At 49.2% G+C, this 22658-nt stretch overlaps 2 protein-coding genes across 11 annotated transcripts in view; one reads left to right on the top strand and one right to left on the bottom strand.

Moving 5' to 3' along the window:
• PPP1R1A (protein phosphatase 1 regulatory inhibitor subunit 1A) overlaps positions 1-12038 on the top strand; it is a 13016-nt gene extending 978 nt beyond the window's left edge. Inside the window, exons 2-8 of one of the 4 annotated variants that reach the window (XR_011170943.1) lie at positions 8248-8308; positions 9667-9704; positions 9834-9897; positions 10538-10702; positions 11076-11182; positions 11293-11396; positions 11904-12026. Coding sequence is in view for 3 of the 4 variants with exons in the window: in XM_069101313.1 (XP_068957414.1) it covers positions 8248-8308; positions 9667-9704; positions 9834-9897; positions 10538-10702; positions 11076-11182 (435 nt within the window). In the remaining variant the exon portion in view is untranslated. Of the gene's footprint in view, positions 1-8247; positions 8309-9666; positions 9705-9833; positions 9898-10537; positions 10703-11075; positions 11183-11292; positions 11397-11903 lie in introns of all 4 variants that reach the window. The other 3 variants (XM_069101314.1, XM_069101313.1, XM_069101315.1) reach the window with 3 other exon arrangements.
• A 1465-nt stretch (positions 12039-13503) lies between these two features.
• Positions 13504-22658, bottom strand: part of PDE1B (phosphodiesterase 1B) — a 36706-nt gene continuing 27551 nt past the window's right edge. For 5 of the 7 annotated variants that reach the window (XM_069101305.1, XM_069101309.1, XM_069101310.1 and 2 more), the window contains 10 exons: positions 20845-20985; positions 19859-19959; positions 19623-19748; positions 19273-19374; positions 17929-18049; positions 17376-17457; positions 16848-16956; positions 16378-16478; positions 15740-15860; positions 13504-14992 (listed from right to left, as the gene is read on the bottom strand). In XM_069101305.1, coding sequence (XP_068957406.1) covers positions 15760-15860; positions 16378-16478; positions 16848-16956; positions 17376-17457; positions 17929-18049; positions 19273-19374; positions 19623-19748; positions 19859-19959; positions 20845-20985 — 984 coding nt within the window. In that variant the 3' untranslated portion in view covers positions 13504-14992; positions 15740-15759. Of the gene's footprint in view, positions 14993-15718; positions 15861-16377; positions 16479-16847; positions 16957-17375; positions 17458-17928; positions 18050-19272; positions 19375-19622; positions 19749-19858; positions 19960-20844; positions 20986-22658 lie in introns of all 7 variants that reach the window. The other 2 variants (XM_069101307.1, XM_069101306.1) reach the window with 2 other exon arrangements.

Below are 22658 nucleotides of genomic sequence, written 5' to 3'. Positions count from 1 at the left end.
ATGCTCTGGGGAGGAATGTAGTCTGTCTTCTGAAGCTCCCCTCTCCTAGGGTGGAGCAGTGAACACCTGGACCCTCCTCCCGAAAGGATGGCAAGGGAATAGTTGACTGACTGGGAAAAGGACCCTGGCGGCCCCTTCTTGGAAGGGGGTAGGACTTTGGGAAGGGGTGCAAGGGTCTGAGTTAAACAGTATGCAGATGAGAAGGATACTACATGCAAATGATGCCTGGTTCTCTGGGATCTCTCCCCACCTCTGGACCTGGGCAAAGGAGTAGGTGACATAGGCAGGCCTTGGGCGGCCTGACCTGAGCTATTTTTAGCTCGGAGCAGCCTGGCAGAGAGAAGGGAGGGGAGGTAGAGTGGACACAGAGGCCAAAGGGTGAGGGCCACTGTGTTGGCAAAGGGCTTCCAGGCAGCACTACAGCTCCACCCCACACAGACACACACAGGCACCACCAAATCACCTAAGCTTATTTACATAGTTTTCTACCTTATTTACCCTCTTGCTAAGACTCAGAATTGCCCTCAGTCAATCTCGAATCCATCCAATCTAAGTTCTGGTTTCCTGATACATACATTATCCCCCTTCTCTGTGTTGAGCCTAGAGTTCTCTCTACCTGGAAAAACTCCCAGTTGTCCTTTCTGAGATCCTGAAGGGAACATGTTCTTTCTGCTCCAGCTGTTTGGCAAAACAGAGCCCAGATGTGAAGGGAAAAATATTTCTCTCCCACTCTCCTTACTCTTCCCCCCACCCCTTCTCTTTAGCTCTCCAAAGCAGGGATTCCCCAGGTGCTCACTAGAATAGTGGGAGGTCAGATGGGAAGGACAGATGCCTCTTCTAGGCCAGATCTTTTCTGCCCACCTCCTCTGGACAAGCAGAGAGAACCCTGTCTTATAGGGATGGCCAGACAGCTGATTCTCAGATAGTTTTCTCTCTACCAGTCATAGAAGAAGCCATGGCAGCTGCAAAGTGTGTGGTTAGGCCTCAGGAAGGTCTCCCTGACTGTGGGGGTGGGTCTAAGGGGGATGAAGGGAGAGTTCTATCCCTAAGGAAGAAAGAACATCCTCCTCCCATTTCCTTGTCTTCCACTTCCCAAAGGATAGGGAGATGGAGAAGATGAGTTCTGGCTTAGAATGAGGGGACTAATGATAAGAGGCCATGTGTGTTGGGGGTGGAGAGCCAGGCAGAACTAACATGATCTACTTCCAGCTGGTCTCCTCATCCCACTGTCATGGGTTTATTCTTTGTTTGTGGTTGGGGGAGGCAGGTGTGTGTGGTTGGAGAGAGGAAGAAAAGGAGAGGAAGGGATTTACAGAAGTACAAACAGCAGCCAGGTTAAGAGCCCTTGCCAGTGGAGATGAAAAGTAAGGGGAGCCAGCCAAGAGACATAAGCTCTTTCTCTCCAGTCTTCAGTAAACCTGTGTCTTCTCGTTCTAAAATTCTACCTTCAGCCTCACCTCATTCTCTGCTGCTAGGGTGTCTAGGGTTTTAGAAAAATAGCTGACTAAGCCTTAGCTTAGTCTTAGTCTAGGAAGGAAATAATGATGACAATTATAAAAACATTTACATAATATTTTATGGTTTGCAAAGTCTTTTCCTCACTACAACCCTACAAAATAAGTAGTGTGAGTGCAATAATTATGCCTGTTTTCTAGATTTTGAGGCCCGGAGAGGTCAAATCATCAATTCAGTTTATTCCCTTCATTTTACAGGTAACAAAACTGAGGGCAAAAGACTTGTCCAAGGTCATACAACCCACTGCTTCTGACTCCAAATTCAGCACCCTTTCCATGACACCAGAGTGACCTGCTCATTGCCACACAGACACTAAGTGACAGGGCAAGAGATTTAAGCTTGTTTCCTAGATAAAAATCCAGGGGAAGGACTCAGGAATTTGGTGGGCTCTGTCGAATAAGGCAAGAAGTAGGGAGAAGACCACGAAGCCATCACATGGTCTGTCAACCATCTGAAGACTAGTCTGGGCATAAATCCAGACTTGGAAGCTTCTGGGAGATTTGAGGGAGCTTCGGAAGTCTGTGGAATGGCTCAGGTCAGTGGGAAGCCCTTGCTATAGTGGCCTGCTGTGTGCCAAACACTCTGTTGGTCCTGGGGGAACATAGATATGAGAGTCTCTGTTTGCAAAGAACTTTGGAAATGGGAGGAATGGAATGAAAACAAATGAGAGATCCAGACAATATGTAATAAGAACTCTAGAAATTGAGAATTTAATTTTAGCTGGGAAACTGAAAAGTAAAGAGATCAAGAAAGGCTGCAAGGAAGGAGGCAGTACCTAAGTTGAACCTTGAAGGAAGAGAGGGAGTCAAGAGAAGTGGGAGCTGGAGGGTAGGGAGGGGCAGAATTGATTCATGGCATGAGGTGAAGAACAGGATAGATGTGGATGGACCTTCTCACTTTACGAGTGAGGAAACTGAGTTCAGTGACTTACCCAAAAGTATAAGTAGTGAGTGGCAGAACTGGGATTTCAATGCAATGCTCACACTCAAAATCTAGAATTCTTTGTGACGGGCTCTTCTAAAATTAGAGGGCCTGGGTTCAAACCTTGGCTCTGTCACTCACTCCCTGAGTAACCTTGGACAAGTTATTGAACCTAAGGCCTCCATTTCTTTATCTGCAAAATTAGGGAGTTTGATGAAATGACCTCTAAGATCAAACTCAATTGTAACTCTATGAGCCAATGGAGGGATGGAGGGAAAGGAAAATAAGATGGAGAAGAAGGAAAGGGAAAAAAGAAGGAATGGAGAGGGAGAAAAAAGAGAGAAGAGAGAAACAGAAAACAGGAAGAGAAGAATGCGGAAAGGGAATGGAAGGAGTAGGGAAAAGCAAAAAAGGAAAGAGGAGAAGGCAAAGAAAAAGGAGAGAGAGGGACAAAAGGGGGAGAGAGGATATAGGGGAGAAGAAAGAAGCCAGGGAAGAGTGAGGAGAAAACAAGAGGAATCATGGGTAATCTTAATTGTATTACATCAAGAGACTAAGAAGGATGTTGGATTTTTAGAATAAGGAAGATTTCTTTATTCCCAGCCCAGACTGGGGGACTATGGGAAGAACGGATGTTCGTCAGATCATAATATACCCTTCTTCCACAAAAGATTATCCCTTTAGAGTTGAAAAGGACCTCACGGCTCACTTAATCCAACCTGTAATTGTACAGATGAGGCCCAGAGAGACTTAATAAATTGCCACAGTTGGTTTTCCAACCCAGATCCTCTGCCTCTCCAAGGCCAGTGTTCTTTCCGCTATATACCTCAGTGGCTTCCAGCACTTAGTCACACACATAAGTGAAGGATTCACAGATGGACAGACACTGACCAAATGGCTGTTTGTATGGGTACACACATATGTCAGATTGGTGTTGTCAGAAACCCTGGAATGTCATCCATCAATCAACAAGCATTTAACTGCTTACTATGTCCTGGGCACTGTGCAAAATTATGAGGATATAAAACCAACAGTGAAGTAGTCCCTGCTCTCAAGGAGTTTACATTCTAAGTGGGGAAGGCAACATATGTAGGTAGAAGTAGATAAGTCATGGGCACAAGATGAAATCAAAGTAGTTTGGGGGGTAGGGAGGAAGGGTGATAAGGTTCTGAGAAGGGGAGGAAAGAATATAGTGAGTGTGGAACAATAAATCGGTCCATACGGCTAGCAAAATCACAGAATAGGAAGAGAATAATGTCTTAAGAAGATGGGAAAATTAGGACGAGACCAGGTTGTGGAGAGTTTTAAATGCCAAACATTCAGAGAGTCCCAGATGGGGGGAAGGGGACAGGGCTCAAGTAAAGACATAATGAGCTCTGTTTTAGACATGTTGGGTTTGAGATGCCCAGGGGACATTCACTTTGAGACATCCAAAAGGCAGTTTGTGATGCAGGATTGGAGCTCAGGAGAGAGATTAGGCTAGAACTGGGAGTCATCAGTACAGAGATGGTAATTGTACCCATGGGAGCTGATGAGATCACCAAGAGAGAGGGTGCTGGAAGAAAATAGAAGATGGCCCGGACAAAGCCTTGGGGTACACTCATAGTTAAGGGATATGACATGGATGATGAATCAGCAAAGGAGACTGAAAAGGATTGAATAGAAAGTTAGGAGCATCAGAAGAAAACAATAAACCCAGAAAACAGAGAATATGCAGGAAGAGAGAATGATTAAAAGTGTCACATGAAGCACAGGGGTCTAGGAGAATGAGAACTAAGGAGAGATCCCTAGATTTGACAATTAAGATGCCGTTATAACTTGGGAGGGAACAGCCTTGGTCGAGTAAAAAGGTCCCGAGCCAGATTGCATGGAGTTTAGAGTGGAGAGGACTGTGGAGGCATCCAGTATAGATGACTTTTCAAAGGGATTAAACTGAGAAAGAAGGTCAAAGGATCATTGAGCAGGAATCTAAGGACCAAAAAGAGAATCTAGTCTAACCCCCTCATTTTACAAATGAGAAACTAGATGGATTAAACAATATGCTCAAGGTCATACAGAGAGTAACCAGGTGGGATCTGAAGCTAAATTCTCTGATTTCGAAAGCCATGGTTCTTTCCATTGTCCCACTCTATAATTGAGAAAGATGGTGGGACCTAATGAGGATTGTCTAAGGGTAGATGAGAGGTGAGTATACTTGAAGGCAGGAAGGAAGGAAAGCTTAGAGGGAGAAGGAAAGTTATGGAGAGAGGGGGAATGATAATAGGGTCAATCTTCTGGAGAAGGCAGAAGAGAATGTGAATCAAAGGCCCATCTTGAGGGGTTGGCTTTGGTGAAGAGAAGGGCTACATCTTCATCAGAGACCGGAGTAAAGGAGGAAATGAGGGGCATGAAGTCAAGGGGTTGTGAGATGAGGAGGATTAATTGTCAGATACGGAAAAGAGAAAAGAGTGTTTTCAGCAAATAGTGCCAAATTCAATAAAATCTGAGACGAGTCTTATCTGGGGGGGGGGGGGCAGGGAGGAGGAGACAAGATAGGATTTGGTACAGCCTCTGTGGGAAGTGGAACAGGGAAGCAATTAGGGAAGAAGAAAAGGACTCTCTGGCTTCAGTGAGGGCCCAGTTGAGAGATTAGATAGCATCAATTTGTGATGGAGCTAGTTGGTGTGGTTGTTTCAATACTTGCATCAACTTCATTCAGGAGCACACAAGTGGAAGAGGAGGCAAATGGGGGGAGTAATCCAGGGTTAGGGTTTTCCAGGGCACAAGCAGTAAGAAGACAAGGGAGTAAGGGAGCTGAGAATAGATGATGGTGTGGAATTGGACTGGTTCACTAAAGGGTCTAGATGTGGAAGGAAGGAAGGTATAGCCAAAGTAGAGGGGTACAGAGATCGAAGGTTATGATGAAGATGAAGAAGAGGTTTGAGAGGAGTGAGGCATAGGGAAAGATGGAATAATAGAAGACTGTGATCAAAGAACTTCAGTCCTTGATTATGAAAATGGAAGACAATGAATGATGGAAAGATTAAGGGTCTGTGGTCATCTTTGAGTGTAGCTGAGGTGAAGTGGAGGAATAGGTCAGGAAAGATGAGCAGATTGAGTAACTGGGAGGTCTACATGCATGCTGAAGTCTCCTTAGTATGAGGACATGAGTTGATGAGTAGCTATGTGACCCTGGGCAAGTCAAGTAACCCTGTGTGGCTCAGTTTCCTCGTCTATAAAATGATCTGGAGCAGGAAATGGCAAACCACTCCAGTATCTCTGACAAGAAAACCCCAGATGGGGTCACAAAGAATCAGACATGACTGAAAAAAGACTGAACAACATGACTGTGAGTCAGGAAATGAACTTGACGGAAGAGACATGTGCCCCCAGAGAGAGGAAATGTCTTCATTCCCAGCCCACCTCTCACTCCCCATTCCTTCCCTGGATTGTCCCATTATTCTTCTTCTTCTGTAGTTGAAAAGTCCTACCTAAAGTCCAACTTTAGTCTCTCCGGCTGTAGCAGAAGGGCATTTTGTAGATAGGAAGAAGAGGAGTCCACATGTGCTGATAAGAATCCAAAACCATCAAGGGATTTGAAAATGGAAATTCATTTGTCTTTGTATCTCAGCACCTGGCACAGTAGTCCCAGCTAGTCATTTCATCAATACTTGTTGGTTGATTGGTCTCATGATATACTCTTTGCTTTCATATCAACACTACCTCCCCTCCCCAGATTTCTCTCAGGACTGGATAAGCCCCTCCCAGTTCTGTCCAGCCCCTTTCTCTCACTCTTCTATACCAATATGGCACCCAGAAAGTGGGAAATCTACATCTCCAAGGGCAGCTTGGCAAAGGAGCAGTGGTTTGGGTGAGGTCAAAGAAGGGGATATCACAGGTGACTTTAGATTTCTCAGCCACACTCAATGCCCTAACCAAGGTCCTGATATAATGGAAAGAGCACTAGACTTTGAATTTGAAAGACCTGGGTTGGATCCCTCAAATCTGACACCACAGGTATGACCATGGGAAAGGTACATCACTTCCCTGGGCTTTGGTTTCCCCATCTACAAAATGAATATAAAAATACACTGCCTACTCCAAAGGATTGTTTGTGAGGATATATATGAAGTCTAAGCACTTTACAAACCTGAAGCATTATGGAAATATAAGAAGTTATTATTTTATCATGGTTTTGGTCCTTTCTGCAAGCCTCATCAGGAGCTGGGTCATTTGGTAAAAAGGTCAGGGACCCTTCCTAGGGAGAGAAGAAGGGACACTGGGGAAGTAAGTAAGGCAATAAGAGATGCTGATAGAAGAATGGCCAGGAGGAGATGAAAATAGACTGAAAGGAAGCTGGGAGATGCTGGAGTTGGGGGTGTCAGTGGTGGGGGTACGGAGACTGAATGTGATATTGGTGGGGAGGAAGATCAGTGGCTGGGGCACACTGGTAGAAGAGGGTGCTAGGTGGCCCAGTGAATAGAGCACCAGCCCTGGAGTCAGAAGGACCTGAGTTCAAATTCAGCCTCAGATATTTAACACTCACCAGCTGTGTGACCTTGGGAAAGTCACTTAACCTCAATTGCCCTGCTTTCTCCCTTCAAAAAAAAATGAAACAAAACAAAAAGATAATTGGGAGGAAAGAGGAAGAATTGGAGAGAGATTGGGGATGCTAGGGAAGTAGGACTCAAAGACACATATAAGATGAGGAACAGTGACTAGGAGAACACTGGGAAAGGAGCAGGATCTGGGAGATTATTCAGGTAAAGGACCTGAGAGCTACTGGCAGGAGTGGGACTTAGGGACAAGGGAGTAGCCCTGAGGGGAAAGGGCCAGGATGAGACCTGAGGGGATGGGGATGAGCCTGGAAAGGATGTGCGTGGGCTGGGAGAATGAACTGAAAAGGGGCTGGAGCTGATTCGTCCTGCTCTAATATGTTTGGGGTCCTGTTGGATCTCCTTCCATGTCACCCCTGAGTATTAGCATTGTGGAGGTGGGGAGAGTCTCTAGAGATGCTGGCACACTGAGGGTCCATATTTCTGCTTGGTAAGAAAGACATCCTGATCTCCCAGGTTATTTCTGGCCATCGATCCCTGGACAGTAGTTTGGAGCTGATGCAACTGCTGAGAAGGGAGGGGCCAAAAGCCAAGAAGGGAGAATTGAAGCAGTGGAAGGGCTTGCGGGTGACCCAGGAGAAGCTAAGCCTGGGGATGGTCCTGGGACAGTCATTAGCCAAAAAGGTGTTGGAAGGTTAGAGGTACAAACCTAGAGGGAATTGTAAAGGAGGCAGCATGTTGTCTGAAGACAGATCATAGGGTCCTCGGAGCACAGTTGATATTAATGATAGATGCTATAAAGTTCCTTTGTATCATTTGTCTCTCATTTGATCATCCCAACAGGCTTGTGAGGAGGGTAGTATAAGTATTGTTTTCCCATTTTGTAAACAAGGAAACTGAGGCTCAGGGAGCTTGAATGAATCATAGTCTTGAAGCTGGAAGAGATTGTGGAGGTCATCCAGTTGAATCCCCTCAATTTACAAAGGAAGAAACTGAAGTCTTAAGAAATAAAATGACTTATCCAAGGTCACCAAGATAGTAAGTGGAAGAGCTGGGATTCAAACCCACTCCAAACCTAGGGCTCTTCCCATTTCGCCACATTGACTGTCTTTGTTCTGTGTTGTATGGGGCAAACACATGTGTGTCTTCAGTGTGGTTATATTGGGCATACATTAAATGAAACTGGGCCGAATCCATTTGCTGACTGCGCTATTGGTCACTGAGACTCTGATCTGTCTGATAAGATGTCCCCGCCCCCTTTTTTGTACCCTCCCAGATCCGGAGGCGTCGTCCCACCCCTGCCACCCTTGTGCTGACCAGTGACCAGTCATCTCCAGGTAACTCAGAAGCCCCCTGGGCAGTAAAGAGGTACATACACCATGATGTCTGGGTCCCACTGTGGAAGAGGATGCCTAAGTCCCAGGGGAAAAGTGAGGGCTGGGGCTAGGAAGTGGGGTTCTTGGGGCTCCTGGGGAAAGTGAAGATGAGGATAAAGGATAAAGCCTGGGTCTCAGGAATAGAGTAAAAGCTGGGCAGGGAAAGGAAGAAGGGGCACTGAGAGCTGGGGAAAGCAATGAGCAGGGGTCTGGAGGCTTGTATTCATGGGGGCAGGGGCGATACCTAGTTCCTAGGAGGGAAATAAGATTGTGGAAGATATCCTAGGTCCTGGTGAGTACATTCAGAGCAGGCTGGGCTAGCAAGAAAACTTCCTTTGCTTTCTCAAAGATGACAGCAAGGGCTGGGAGGGGCTGGGGCACCACCTGCTTCCTCAGCCCCCCCAGGAATTGGGCTGGTCAACTGATTGCTGGTTGCCACAGCAACAGCCTACTAGGTTTCTCCAATAACTGAGATGTTGCTGCTTCTCCCCTCCCCCCATCCCCCCTTCCCCAGGAGAGAAGCAATGACATCTGCGGAGGAGGGGGCCCTCCCTCTCCCTACTACTCCCTCTCACAGCTCCCAAAGACTTGAGAGTAAAGTGTAAGCTAATGACGAGAGGGGGGCCAGACAGAAACTGGACTCCAGGGTGCTAGGGTCTCCTCCAAGGGCCCCCCTTCAGGGGAGAGAACAATGGGAAGAGAGTGAAAGGGGAAATGGAAGACTGGAGCTTCCGGAAGCAACTTCAAAGTCATCCTCTGCCTCCTAGCCCAGGGCTCCAGCTTGGCCCTCTCCTTCCTTCCCCTGCCCAAGCTGGCCTACGAGCAGAGCCCCATCCTAGACACCAGGTGGAGAGGAGAGAGCTGCAAGGACAAGTCACTGGCCAGCGTCCACACAGCTCCCGGGCTGACAGCCAAGAGTCCCAAACACAGGGACCAAGAAGGAAGAAGTGGGAATCCCAGACTTCAGGCCTGAAGCTTAAGAGTAGTGCAGCCTGGAGGAGGTAGTCAGCAAGGGTTCTGGGAGAAGGAGAGTAAGGGCATTTGGAAGGAAGCAAATTCAAATCCTGCCCACAGCAAACCCTTGGGTGCCTTTCTCACCTTCCCAGACATGGCAGAATGGGCGGGGTCCTGGTGGCAGGCAGGAGCCCCGAGTTCTAGTCCAGGCTCCTTGATCACATGGCCACTTCATGACCTTGAACAAGCCACTTCCTTCCTCTGGCTTCAGAGGGAGCTGGACTAAGTCATTTCCAACCTCCATTCAGGGTCTCAACTTCTATTTCTATGATTCTTTCCTCCTCCATCAATCATTCCTTCCCCAGAGATCGATGAAGATCGGCTCCCCAACCCTCTGTTCAAGGTGAGTGGATCGTCCACATGCCACCAAACTCCTTCCTCTCTCTGTGCCCTGGGAGCAACGGGATGGGAAGGGAGGAGGGGGATGGGTCTCAGGGCCGGAGGTCACAGATTCACTCTGTGTCCCTTACAGTCCACACTGTCCATGTCTCCAAGGCAGCGGAAGAAGGTGACTCGGACCACGCCCACGATGAAAGGTTTGGGGGACCCTCTGCACCCTCCTACTCTCACCTCCTTCCATTTCCTCTTCTTCACCTTCCCTTGGCGTCTTTAAATCTGTCAGGCCCAAGGCACATAGAGCTCTATCTGAAAGTAGGGTTTCAGGGTCTGTAATGGGTGAGAAGACCTCCTGGTTAAATGATTCCCGAGAGGGGAAGGAGAATCTGCAGCAGCATTGGCCCCATGCCTCTGCCTCTCCCTGGCAACACATTTTAGGCCAGTCCTTTCAATTCATGGGGCCTCAATTTCACTATAAAATCAGGCCACTGAACAACAATCTCTCTAAGACTGAATCCCAGTCAGAGGAGGACCTCTCCTGTCCTCAAGACCTCTTCCCTCAATTTAGCATTGTTCCCTCTGGGAAAGTCCTAATCCAGTCTCTCTTTCTGTAGTTAACATTCCTGACTTTTTTTCTTCAGTCCTCTGGAAGGGAAAGAGTTTCAGGGGGTCCAAAATGCTAGTGTGAGGACCCTGTCAAGATGTCAGGATCCCTAAATTGTTGAATTTCGGGGTGTGGGGTGGGACAGGGGTAGTGGATCCAGGGGGACTGTCTGGGGAAGCACATCCAACATACCCCTCCTTCCATGTCACTGCCCCCTTCATCCCCATTCTCCAAAGAGCTCCAGATGATGGTGGAACATCACCTGGGACAGCAGCAGAAGCAGCAGGGGGAGGAATCTGAGGCGGCGGCAGCTGAGAGTGAAGGAACCCAGGAGTCCTGCCTGCCTGAGGCTGAAGGCCCAGAGATGGATTCCCGGCTGAGCCTCGCCGGAGCCGGCCAGAGTATGTGAGGGATGGGCAGGGATTAACACCAGGGGACATCCTGGCCCCTCGGCCTGTGGGAGTGGGGAGAACAAAAGAGCTTTCCCTCGAAAAGTCCCAAAGCTAAGGCATCTCGGCAATGCAGGGAGATTTACATACATTTTCATCTCATTTACATATCATTCCTAGCAGTGGCTCTCCAACTCCCCAGGTTTGTCCTCTTCCTCCATTGCCCTCTCCCCTGGAAAACCGCCAGGTTAGCTCTTTGTGAGTGTGCCCAATCGGTCCTGGGCTTCTCTCCAAAGCCGAGGGTAGAAGAGATGGGGAATCTGGGGCAGCAGTGGCCCATCTCCTCTAGGCCCTTCCCCAAGGCAGCCCCTTCTCCCTTCCCCAGGGCCTCCAGAATCCATCCCCAAGATCCAGGAGACTGGCAGTGAGGAACCTAGCTCAGAGACACCAACAGTTCATATACAACCTTCAGGCTCCAGGGGGGCAGACTAGGTAATGAGCCCTGGAGCTGGGAGGCTCCCCTAACAGAAGGGTCGGGTGGGGGGGGCTGGGGAGGGCACAGAGGGAATGATGGGTTTCAGCCTCTGAATGGGGTGTTCTAGGTGCCCACACCACCTCTGAGGGTCAAACCAAAGTAGGTGGCCTGGAGCTACAGCAGGAGGGCTTGAGGTTAGACATCAAGAAGGAGTCCCTGCCTCTGGAATAGGTAAAAGAGAGAGACTGGGGAAGCGTTGGTGGGAGAGTGGAAAGTGCTGGGTTCAGATCCACCACCACAAACACTGGTCTCAGCTCTGCCGCTCACTAGCTGAGTGACCTCGGGCCCATCATTTCATCTCGCTGGCCCTCAGTTTCCTCATCTTATAAAATGAGGGGGGTTAGACTAGATGATAGCAAGCTCCTTTCCATCTTGGTGGGGGGAGGCACTCATGGCCTGGGCTGGGCTAGCGGGGGTCCTGACGGGGAAGGGACGTGGAGAAGACGATCCACCTTCTGAGTCCCTGTGTCCCCTCCATGTCCAATGCTCTGCTCTTCCCAGGGGACAATATGGGGGAGGACTAAGGAAAGAGGCTGAAGTTATAGTGAGGAGGGAAGTTAGATATTGGTCCAGAAGCAGGAAACAAGCTGGGCCTGGCCAAGATGAGCCCCAGAGTGGGATCTGCACAGAGCCATTCCTCCCCCTGACTCGCTGTCTCCCTCTCCCCACTCCCCACAGGTCCGAGGCCCAAGAAGCCGACCCGGAATCGAGGCTGGGGCTAGGGCCCCACATATGCTGGCTCTTTTCTTCTTCTTTCTTCACTTCTGGGGGAAAACCCTTGTTTCTAAAAAGTGATAAATTTGGTGTTGGGCCTTCGGTGCCTTTCTTCTTTCCCAGATATGAGGGCCTGCAGTGGCCTTGCCTCCCTTCCCCCACCTCTAAGCGAGTCTCTGGGGACTGCAGGGACAGCCCTGTCACTCAAGCCACAAGACATCTAGAAAAGCCAGAGGGAGGTGGTTTGCAGACACAAGAGCTATCCATTTGCTTGGGGAAGCTGCTGCTGGAACTTGTCTCCCTGGCCATTTTGGAAAATAGGCTGGGACCTATGCCCCGAGGCAGGGGGGCGGAGACCAGCATGACCTTGGGAATCTCCCCAAACCTCTTAGCAGTGTCAAGGAAGGAGAAAGCCCTGCCTTGCTAGAACCAAGCTGGGGGCTCCATCTGGTGGCCAAACGTCAGCATGACGCCCCTCCACACAGGCCACCTCTTCTGTCTAAATCCAGAAAGTGTGCTGGGCAGACCAGGCAAGGGGCAGGAAGGAGGCCAAGTTCCCAGATCAATTAGCCACTGGTACCCACATTGTGGTTTATCAGCGTCTCTTCTCCTTGCCGGCTGTCCTGGGGATTCATGCTTCAGGTAGAGAATGAACTAGGTAACCATTAAGACCTTTTCTGACCCCATGATTCTCCAATTCTGTGGGATCCAGGCCGGTGGGTGGGTGGGTGTGCCTCAGCCCATACTCCAAAGTCTGTCAGGATTTGGAGACAGGGACCATCTTTCACCTCTGGTCTTCTCCATCCCCGTTGATAACAGATGACCAGCATGGAAGTCAAGTCCATTAACAAAGGAAGGGGATGATCACATGGACAGGCTCTGAATTTAAAAACCCACCTCCACTAATAGCCCCCCCCCCACTATCCAAGACATGAAAGGGACAGGACTAAAGAGATGAAGCCAGTGTCCTCAAAGTCACCCAGCACACAAGAGAGATGAGTGCTGGGACTGTGCTCTCTTCCTCCAGTTGGGTGGGAAGAGAGATCAAATGATTTAGCCTGTGTTTTCCAGCTTACAAAGAGCCTTCCTCACAATGACCCTGTGAAATAGGCCATGTAAGCACCAGAAGTGACAAGCTCAGTGGAGTGATGTCCATGATCCCTCGGGGCAGTGAGGGGCCAACTTGGGCCCAGTTCTTTTAACTCCATGGTTCTTTCTGTCACAACATGTCACAGAGACAGCTTGTGCCATCAGACTCCCGGCCAGGAAGGTGATAGGTAAAACTATCGGCTCTGAAGTTGGTAGGGGGTGGAGGTAATAAGTATGTCCAGCTATTTCTTTCATCTAACCCAGACTTGCCAGAGACAGATCCACAGCCTAAACAGGGACTCCTTGAGACTGATCTCCTTCCTTCCCTATGATCTAGGCCAACCCTTCAGGGACCAGGATAAACACTCAACCCACCCCACCCTCACCCCAATCCCTGTTCCTCTGTATCCTTACCTAGCCTGTCTCCCACACCTGCCCCTAGCCCCTCAGATTGAAAGACGAAGACAACATCAGACCCTGTCTCCCTCCTTTATTGGTCTCTGGATGTAGCACTGGTCTGCAAGGAGGGGGTGGGGAGAGTCACATGCGCCTCTGTCCCCAGTCCCCATGTAGGAGAGGGTGCTGGGGCAGGAAGGGAGGCCAGCATGTTCAAGAAACCATGGTGGATACAAGACACATGGAACACAGCCCACTGTACAGATGTGCTGAGCAGTATTTACACGGAGGGCAGGGTCACCTCAAATTTGGTTTTTCCCTTGGGGGTGAGAGGAGGGGAGAAGAAGGGGGCACTTTCCCCAAACCCCACCCAGCCCCCTGCCTATGGCTACTCTGGGTTTCTGTCCCAAGAGGGGTAACCATTTGGGAGAGGTGAGTGAGCCCAGGGACCGGTTATAGTGTAGGTCTGTCATCAATAGTGAATTTTTGGATTTCACATCCCTCTTCCCATCACACAAATACCAGCCCAACCAAGCCTTGGGACACCCTCGTTCAGGGCAACCATGCCTGGCAGGAGCTATGGGTATGGGGAGCATGAGAGCTTGTGCTGGTTAAAGGTGTCTTCACAAGGTGCTTGTGTCAGGATCTCAAAGCACTTTACAGACATTGGTCAGATGGAAGCTGTGCCCCACCCCCACCAGGGTGTCTGATATTGAGGAGAGGGGTACATTGAACTCAGTGTAGGGGAAGTCATACAAATGGGAGCTGGGTCCCCAGCCTTTCTCATGCTGCTGAAGCCCCTGGGAGTGTACCTAGATACACAGGCCTCTCTCCCCTAGCTCCAGGCTCACATTCAAAATGGGCAGGAGGAGGAGAGATACGTAGGGGTATGAGATCAGGAGTCAAAGGGGTGGGAGGCAAGAAGAAAAAGGTCCTGGGACAGAACAATTTGGGGCAAAGGGAGAAAGACATCTTCAGGAGCCTGGTGAATGAGGGCGACTGGGAACATCATCTCCCTCCCAGCTTTAAGAGACCCACACATCCTGCTCTGGCCCCTCCCGGGGGAAGGAAACGGGGACCCAGACCTGCCAGCAAAGATCTGGGATGGGAGTCCCAAGGGGACCCCCAAAATGTATTGCTCAGAAACTTGGAGGCAAGAAGAGTATTGCACTGGAGGGGGCTGGCATCACTGATTTTCCCACCCCAACCCTTGGGGTAGGAGACAGTCCAGGAAGCTTCTCCCCCACAAGACACCTGGTTATTTTCTGGGGGGAAGGAGAGAAGTCCAGAGGAAGCGGGGTTAGACAAAGCTCCCTGGGATCTACTGCCTGAGAGGAAAGTGTACCCCATTATGGGGGATGGCAAGGGGCTTCCTACTGGGGAGTGGCAGGCCCAGGCCCAAAGGTCCCCTTCCCCCAACCCCACAATCTCTGACATTGGTCCTTTGGGGTCATCCGTCTGCTCTCTTCGTCCTTGGGTTCCCCTGCCTCAGATCCATCTGTCATTCGAGGGAGCCAGTCCCAGTGAGTGGTGCTGATGGCGTCAACAACTTTGGGCTATGGTAAAACCTGGGTGCAGAGAGAGGTGTCTCAAGTCACCCCTTCCATGCACTCCCCCAGACCCAGCCACTCTCTGCTGGTCCATGTGGACACAGACTCTGTCTTGCCTAATAACTGCTGCCATCACCCCGAGATCTCACCCAGGCTGGAGGGGAGGGAAAAGGGGAAATGAGGGAGGACAAGGAGATTCTTCCTCACTATTCAATGCTCCAACTCCTCTTCCTCCCCGGAGGGAAGTTTGTACTAAAATCTAAGCCCCATCCTCCATGAAAATGGGAGACGCTTTGTGGTAATGGGAAAAAAAAAAACACTAGCCAGAGAGTGGGGACACCTAGTGACTACACTCCAGCTCTGCCAATAACTTGCTCTATGACCTTGGGCAAGTCATCGGCAGGACCTAGGTTCAAATCTTGCCTCATTGTCAGTTTCCTCATCTGTAAAATGGAGATAAAACCTGCCTCCCAGGGTGATTGTGAGGATAAATGAGAAACCATGGGGTGGGCTGTGCAAATGTTCAAGTGCTACATAAATGCTAGCTAGCATTATTATCATTAATGCTCTGCTGTGCTACAGTGCTCTGGGCCTCAGTTTTCCCATCTGTGAAGTGGAAGACTGGAATCTCTTAAGATCCCTTCACCAGCACTCTGTGATAGTGAGAGGCAGAGGCAGCTGGCCTTTCCCAAGGGATTCTGAGATGCCTTGGCCCCAACCCACCACCAGCTGAACCACCCCTACCTCTGCTTGCCTTGTGCTCACCTGAGCCTGGGCCCAGGCAGCTAATCCAGGTTCCCGTTCTGATTGAGCTCCTCAGCAGGGGATGAAGGAGTCTCCTCCTCGCACGGGGACAGCTCGTCGATGGAAGCCTGATTGGTGATGCCTGAGGGAGGAGTGGGTAAGAGAAAGACATTCTGCCTTCCCACGTCCCAGGTCTAGGGCAGGGCACGGTGGCTGCATCCACCTCATCTCTAACCTCCATCTCACAGGACAGAATCCTTCCAGAGCCTCAAAAACCTGCTCAGCTCTCATCCCTGGGCAAGTCACACTGAGCCTCAGTTTCCCGGTTTGAAAATCCTGGACAATAATACTTCGAGTGCCTCTCCCACAAGGCCAATTGGAAGGGCACACTGTAAATCTGAAACTGCTATTTACTTTAGCAATTATCTTGACTGTCTCTGTTTCTTCCTGAAATCTAGTTTGACTGTCTCCTATCCCATTTGCAGGGTATTTAATCTTGTTCTGCCCTTTCTCTTTGGGGGGAGGGGACAAGGAGACTAGGATCTCTGGAGGGCAAGACCCCTCCCCACCTCAGTCCAAGGAGGGGTAGAATCAATATCTACCCCGCCTCCTTCTCTCCCCAGTGCCACTCCCCCCCTCCCACCGGGCTGGGTGCCTACCACTAGCCGCTCGTTCCTTCCATTTCTGTTTGTTCTCCTGAATGTATTTGGTCCAGGTGGTGCGGAAGCTGACCAGGTCAGGGTTGAGGTCACCAGGTTCCCTAAGAAAAATCCAGAGAGGGCTAACATCTCTGGGAGCCACGGATGGGAAATCCCATCCTAGACAGAAATCCCTTCCCCTTACTCCCACCCCCAGCCAGTCCCATGGACATTGGATGACTCCCATGCCAAGCAACTGGAAGACTACTTTCTGGCTTCCCCCCACAAACATAGAACGTGGCTGTGAGGAAAGCGTGGAGGAGGAGAGGAGACCAAAAAGTAACAGAAGCAGGTGGAAATCAACTATCAGAGGAATAATGAATTCTTTCATATCTACCTGCCTCCTGTGGGCCTCCCTAACACCCCAAAGCCAAAGGACCTGGGAGTTCCTTGAGAACTAGACATGGAAAGTTCCTCCCAGAAGCCCTCACCTAGGCTTCATCTTTGCCTTAGAGCCGTCGTCTACCAAGGGTTGAACACTCTTCTCAGCCACATCGGTCAGAACAGAGAAAGTGGGTTCCACAATGAAGTCAATGAATCCTGCATGGGTATGGGGAGAGAAAGGGGCAGAACAAAAGTTGGGTGAATGGAGTGGCAATGCTCCTGACTCAATCAAAGCAGAATAAAATGCTGACCCTCAGGGACTAGGGCAGGGGTGGGGGAAGGTTTTGACTGAATCCAAACCCTGGATTCAGTCAAAGGGTTATATTTGAAGACAGAGGTCCACATGTGACCTCGAGGCTGCAGGTTCCCCACCGCTGGACTAGGGACTTCCCATACAAGAGGGCTTTGTGATCAATCAGCCCCATAGAGCCCTACATGGCTCAGGTGAAGTCAGGTAAGGTTTAGAAACTATCTGGCCCTGGCTTCAGGAAGATCCAGTCCTGACCTTCATTCTCCCTCACTACCACCTCCCACCCCCCAACCTCTCCTCCCTGCAAAGCCTGGTGGTCACTCACCGATTTGGGACTGAGCCACCAGGGTAGAAGTTCGGTCGCAGAGTGGGGAGAAGGGCAGGCCCAGCTCTGCCTCTTTGTCCCCCTAGGAGAAAGAGGGGAGGTAGGGGGAGATAGAACATTCCAGGCTAACCTGAGACTTTTCCAAGTATAGGCTAAGGACACTGAGAGGCAAGGTCAACAGCTCAGGGGTGGGGTTGAGGGAGGGAACTATGGAAAAGGAAAACAGGGGTTTCCAAGTAATTTTGTGGCTTTCATTTGAAAATCTAAGACATTCAAGGGCTATTCAAAGGAGCCCCAGTTATTATTGTCTTTGGATATGCAGAGTAAAAATGTTTATTCCTACTGAGAAAGCAGTTGGAAGGATAATGGATATTCCTGTGAAGGTCTAGAGGGGTGAGAAGGAACTTGGAGTCAAAATTCAATGGAAAAGCCCAGGTACCTCCTTGCTACATTTCCCTGCTTCTTGCCTCCCTCTCATTCCTACTCAGTATGGGCAAGAGAAAGGTCCTGCTGCCAGAGAGACAGAGAACAGAGTGACACATCGACCACATACCTGCCGGAAGAATTCTTCCATGAGGGCCTTGGTCCACCGGCTGTGGACTGACCACTGCTTGGTAGGGTGGCTGATATCGGCAGCATGGAGTAAGAGGGACAGGGCCTTGGATTTGTCGATCCTGAGGTGTGAAAGATTGGCCATCCTTGAGCAGAAACCCCATGGTACCCACTCACACATGCCTCAGGGAGGATTGATCCACACCCAGACATAAACTCAAATATGAGACACCATGGACATTCAGGAACTTCCTCATGCAAACACTACAAACAGAACACAGACTGAAAGACTGTCCAGATACAGAATTAGATATGATGTGTATATATACTTGTATAGATGCATATAGATATGTACACACACATATATAGTCATGTGTGCATATATACACATATCTACAAGAATACTTATCTAGGTATACATGTGTGCTGTGTATATGCATATGTGTATACATAACATGTACTCCAGACTCATCCACACACATGCTCAGATCGTTTTCTTATATTCTAACACCAAAAGCATCTATAATTCCATTTGGTAGGGAATTACTAGCATGGAAACTCCTTCCAACAACACAGATGACCTCTATCACTACTTAATAGACAAATCCCAGGGACTTCTCTGAGGCAAAAGAGAGTTAAGTGACTTGCTCACATTCACACGGCTAGTAGGTGTCTGAGGTAAGATGTGAACCCAGATTTTTCTAATTCCAAACCTAACATTTTACCCAATGATGTTATGGTGACTTCATCCACCCCAGCTCTCACCTTCACACACACACACACACACACACACACACACACACACACGATATCAATCAATCAACAAACATTTATTTAGCACCAACTATGTGCCAAGCACCATTCTGTGTATTGAAGATACAAAGAGGCAAATGACAGTCCCTGCCCTCATGAAAGACCCGAGTACTATCCAATTCTGCACCCACGATAACCACACACATATTTAAGCAAATCCGATACTATTACTGCAGCCCTGTATGTCTAGGATGTTTTTCAGGTGCCCCTAACTGGCTCTTTACTAGATAGATCCCTGTGGAGTCAGGGGGTCAAGCATGGTTTCAGATATGAAAATGGAGATTTGTCCACGGTCATTGTGAAGCTGAGGCTGAAACTCAGCCTGCCTAGCCCCTAGATCAGGGCCTTCGCCACTGGGTCATATTCTTCCCAGCACAGAGAGACCTGTGTGCACATTTGTACACACTCACAGACGTATCCCATAGATCCATGTAAGGTATAGATCCATTTTCACTTAAGTTGGTCCCTGCAGGTACACACTCAGGTGCAACGTGAAACTCCCCACTGCTCTGACCCAAGCCCAACCACCCACCTCTCCAGCTGCTGCAGGGATGTCTTCATGGACTTGACTTGCTGAAAGTGACAGGACATGTCTGTGGCCAGCACCATCTCAATGACCAGGGATCGAAGCTCTCTGTGCAGAAAGATAGACAGTTTCAGGTCCACACCTCAGGCCCAGCTCCAGCCTGGGGAGGGTGGGAGGGGGCGATAGAGCAGAAGGGCTCAGAAACTGACTGACCCAGAGAAAGGATGGATCACTTGACCTTGGTGGAGAGCTCTTTCCCCAAGCCCTGGACTACACAAAGAGAGGTCAGGGTAAGAGCAGGGGTAGAGGACCGAAAGGGAAAGGGGGCTGAGGGAGGAGGAGGAGTGGTCACCCACACAAACTCATCCTTGGTGAGATTGATAAAGATGTTCATCTCATCATCCTGCATCATTCGGAAGACAGAGCTAATGTGGTGATTTTCCAGCACTGAGCGGTCGTTATACAGGATGGCACATTCTGACCTGGGTGCCAAAGGTCATCTGCATCAGCCCCCTGCCCTAGGAGAGGGCTCCCAAAGCCCTTACACCTCCCTGGCCCTTCCTCCCCCACACCCCAGGCCCAGGCCCCTCACTTGGTCTGGATGTGGAAGCTATTGGTGGTGCCTGTGTGCTCATAGTCATGGATGGCTGCAGCGAAGATGATGGCCAGGACCTCAATCTCCGACAGGCAGTGCTGGGGGCAAGGGAGAAGAAATGAAGCCAAGTCTTGGGGATACTGGGGAGGGAGGGCAGGGGCTGACAGAACCCTCCGCCCCAGAAACCCTCTGGCTACCTCCCACAACATCCCCACTCCCAGCCCCTGCTGCAAAACTCAACCACCTTCATTTCCTTCTGAAAGTTAAGGAAGAGCATAATGACTAATAATCATTTGCATTTACCGGAAGGGTCCCAAAAGTCTTAATGCAATTTTGTTTTAGCAACTTAAAACAACACTAAAACTTTTGGAACACCCTAGATGGGCTTTAAGATTTGCAAAGTGCTTTACAGACATTATCTTATTCTATCCTCACAATATTGCTAGGAGGTAGATGCCATTAATATCTCCATTTTACAGATGAAGAAACTAAGATTAACAGTTAACCCAGAAGTCAAACAGTAAGCATTATGGGCAGAATTTGAACTCAGATCTTCCTGATGCCCAAGTCCAGTACACTCTATTATATCACCTCACTGTCTCATATTTCCTGAGGTTTCAACTCCCCTGGGAAGGGTCCTCCCATCCCACCTACTCCCATCCTCCATCCACAGTCTGAGACAGTTCCCCAGGGACCTCACTAAGCTAAGAAGGACCACCTAAGCTAAGAAACAAATTAGAAACCTGAAACAAACACAAGCAAATCATGCTGCTTATTGGAGGGGGGAAGGAAAGGCAATTGGGGTTAAGTGACTTGCCCAAGGTTACACGGATAGTAAGTGTTAAGTGTCTGAGTTCGGATTTGGACTCAGGTCCTTCTGACTCCAGGATTGGTGCTCTATTCACTGCACCACCTGGCCGCCGGGATCATGCTGCTTTCTATGTCTGCCTTCCTCTGGGGATTGGGTATTTGGGGACACCTACCACCATCCCAGTTCGGAGGAGGAAGCAGTGGACCGTTTGAGTGACATCAGCTGCATGAATCTGGTTGTGGTAGGGATTCTTGTACTTCCCATAACCCACCTCCAGGGCATCCAGGAACGTCATTAAGAACACAGTGGGAAGCTACAGCAGAAAGGATGAAAGTTAGACTTAATTAAGAACTGTCCAAGAGATAAGTAGATGAAGAAAGGGAGGAGTAAGGCCATCTCCTCCAGGAAGCCAATGAAAGCCAGAGAGAGCCCCCTTCCTCCTAACGCTCAATAATGGAAACAGTTCTATCGGGCACAACAGAAGGAAGTACATCACAACCTTGGTAAAGTCTTTTTTCACCCAAGAGACCTATGGAACTAATCCTCCCCTCCTTCAATGTTTTCTCAATTCCTCTGCAACAGCAGGTGCCTTATTCAGCTGCTCCTACACCTGCCCCTGTTCCCATCCCTGTATGCATGTCCCATTATACTGAAAGCTTCCGAAAAATAAGGATTTGTGGGATCCTCCCCATCCTGGGGGGTAGATTTCAAAGAGTCCATAAACTCGGATGGGAAAACATCTTTATTTTACTAATTTGGGGGATTTTGTAATCTTCTGTATTTTTATATGATCTTTGGCATTTTTTTATGCATTTAAAATCATTACTCGGAAAAGGCATCCTTAGACTTCACCAGACTATCAAAGGGGTCTACCATCCATGACACACAAAAGTTTAAGAATCCCTGCTCTAGATGATGTGAGGAGGGGGTAAGGTAGGGGGGAACTGAGGAGTTGTCAGACTGGATTTAGGAAGGTTGATTTGGAGGGTTGTGGTTAGGTGGCTGAGGAATAAAGTGAAGATAAAAGCCTCAGATCTTCTCCTCCCTCCATTCAGTCTTCCAGACCCCAAAGCCAAACCCCTCCAAGCCCTGGAGGGCTGTGCCCCAAATACAGGGAATTCAAAAGGACTGTATCCATGGCAACTACCCAATGGTTTTTGACGTTGCCATGGTGTCCCTTGGGGTGGGAGGGCGGGGAGGAAGAGAGGGGAGTGCCAGAGACGGTCCAGGTGCTCAAGAAGGGAAGATAGGAAAGAAGGTTCAGACCAAGATTTCCACAATTTGGGGGGAGCCCAAAAGAATGGTGCTCAGGTAGAGACAAATCAGAGCGAGAGGGTGGGGGAATCTTAACTCTACAGAGATTCAAGGGATCTAGACAGAGCCCAACAAATCCTTTTGTTTTCATCCTGGTGGCTTCAAGCCAGTGGGGTCTCTGAAGAGCTAGACATTGAATTAGCATGGATTGATTTCTGATTTTGTGAGGACTAGAGGCTGAGAGGGGTTCTACCCAATAATAACTGCCTCACATTTCTATCATACATTAGAGTTTACAAAGTCCTTTCTTCACAACAACCCTGGATTCGAGGATTACAAAATCATCCCCATTATTTAGATGAGGAAACTGAGGCTCTAAGAGATTATATGCTTTGCTCAAGGTCATGTGAATATTAAAGGAGAGAATCGGACTAAAACCCAAGACATCTTATTCCAAGTGCCATGCTCCACCTGGAGGGGGTATTTGGAGGAAAGGAACCAGGGCTACAGCAGGATGGCTGAAGGTCAGCCTTCAGGAGGACTGGTCATTGACCTCAGAAAGCTATGAACTATTCTCTTGTAAGGATAAAGGGATTAGGGTTAAGGGGGAGGGCTGTAACCTTGGACACTGTCTCCCTGGCCCAGCTGCTAAGCAGATGTGGTTAAGGGTCCAAGAAGGAGATACACATTCACACTTGACTCTCTCTCTCTCTCTCTCTCTCTCTCTCTCTC

Source organism: Petaurus breviceps, unplaced genomic scaffold (assembly GCF_028583685.1).
Source record: "Petaurus breviceps papuanus isolate PSGF00001 unplaced genomic scaffold, PetGlider_PUasm1.0 454, whole genome shotgun sequence".
Taxonomy (NCBI): domain Eukaryota; kingdom Metazoa; phylum Chordata; class Mammalia; order Diprotodontia; family Petauridae; genus Petaurus; species Petaurus breviceps.
Note: the sequence above shows the minus strand (reverse complement) of the source record. Positions and strands in the feature narration are given on the sequence as shown.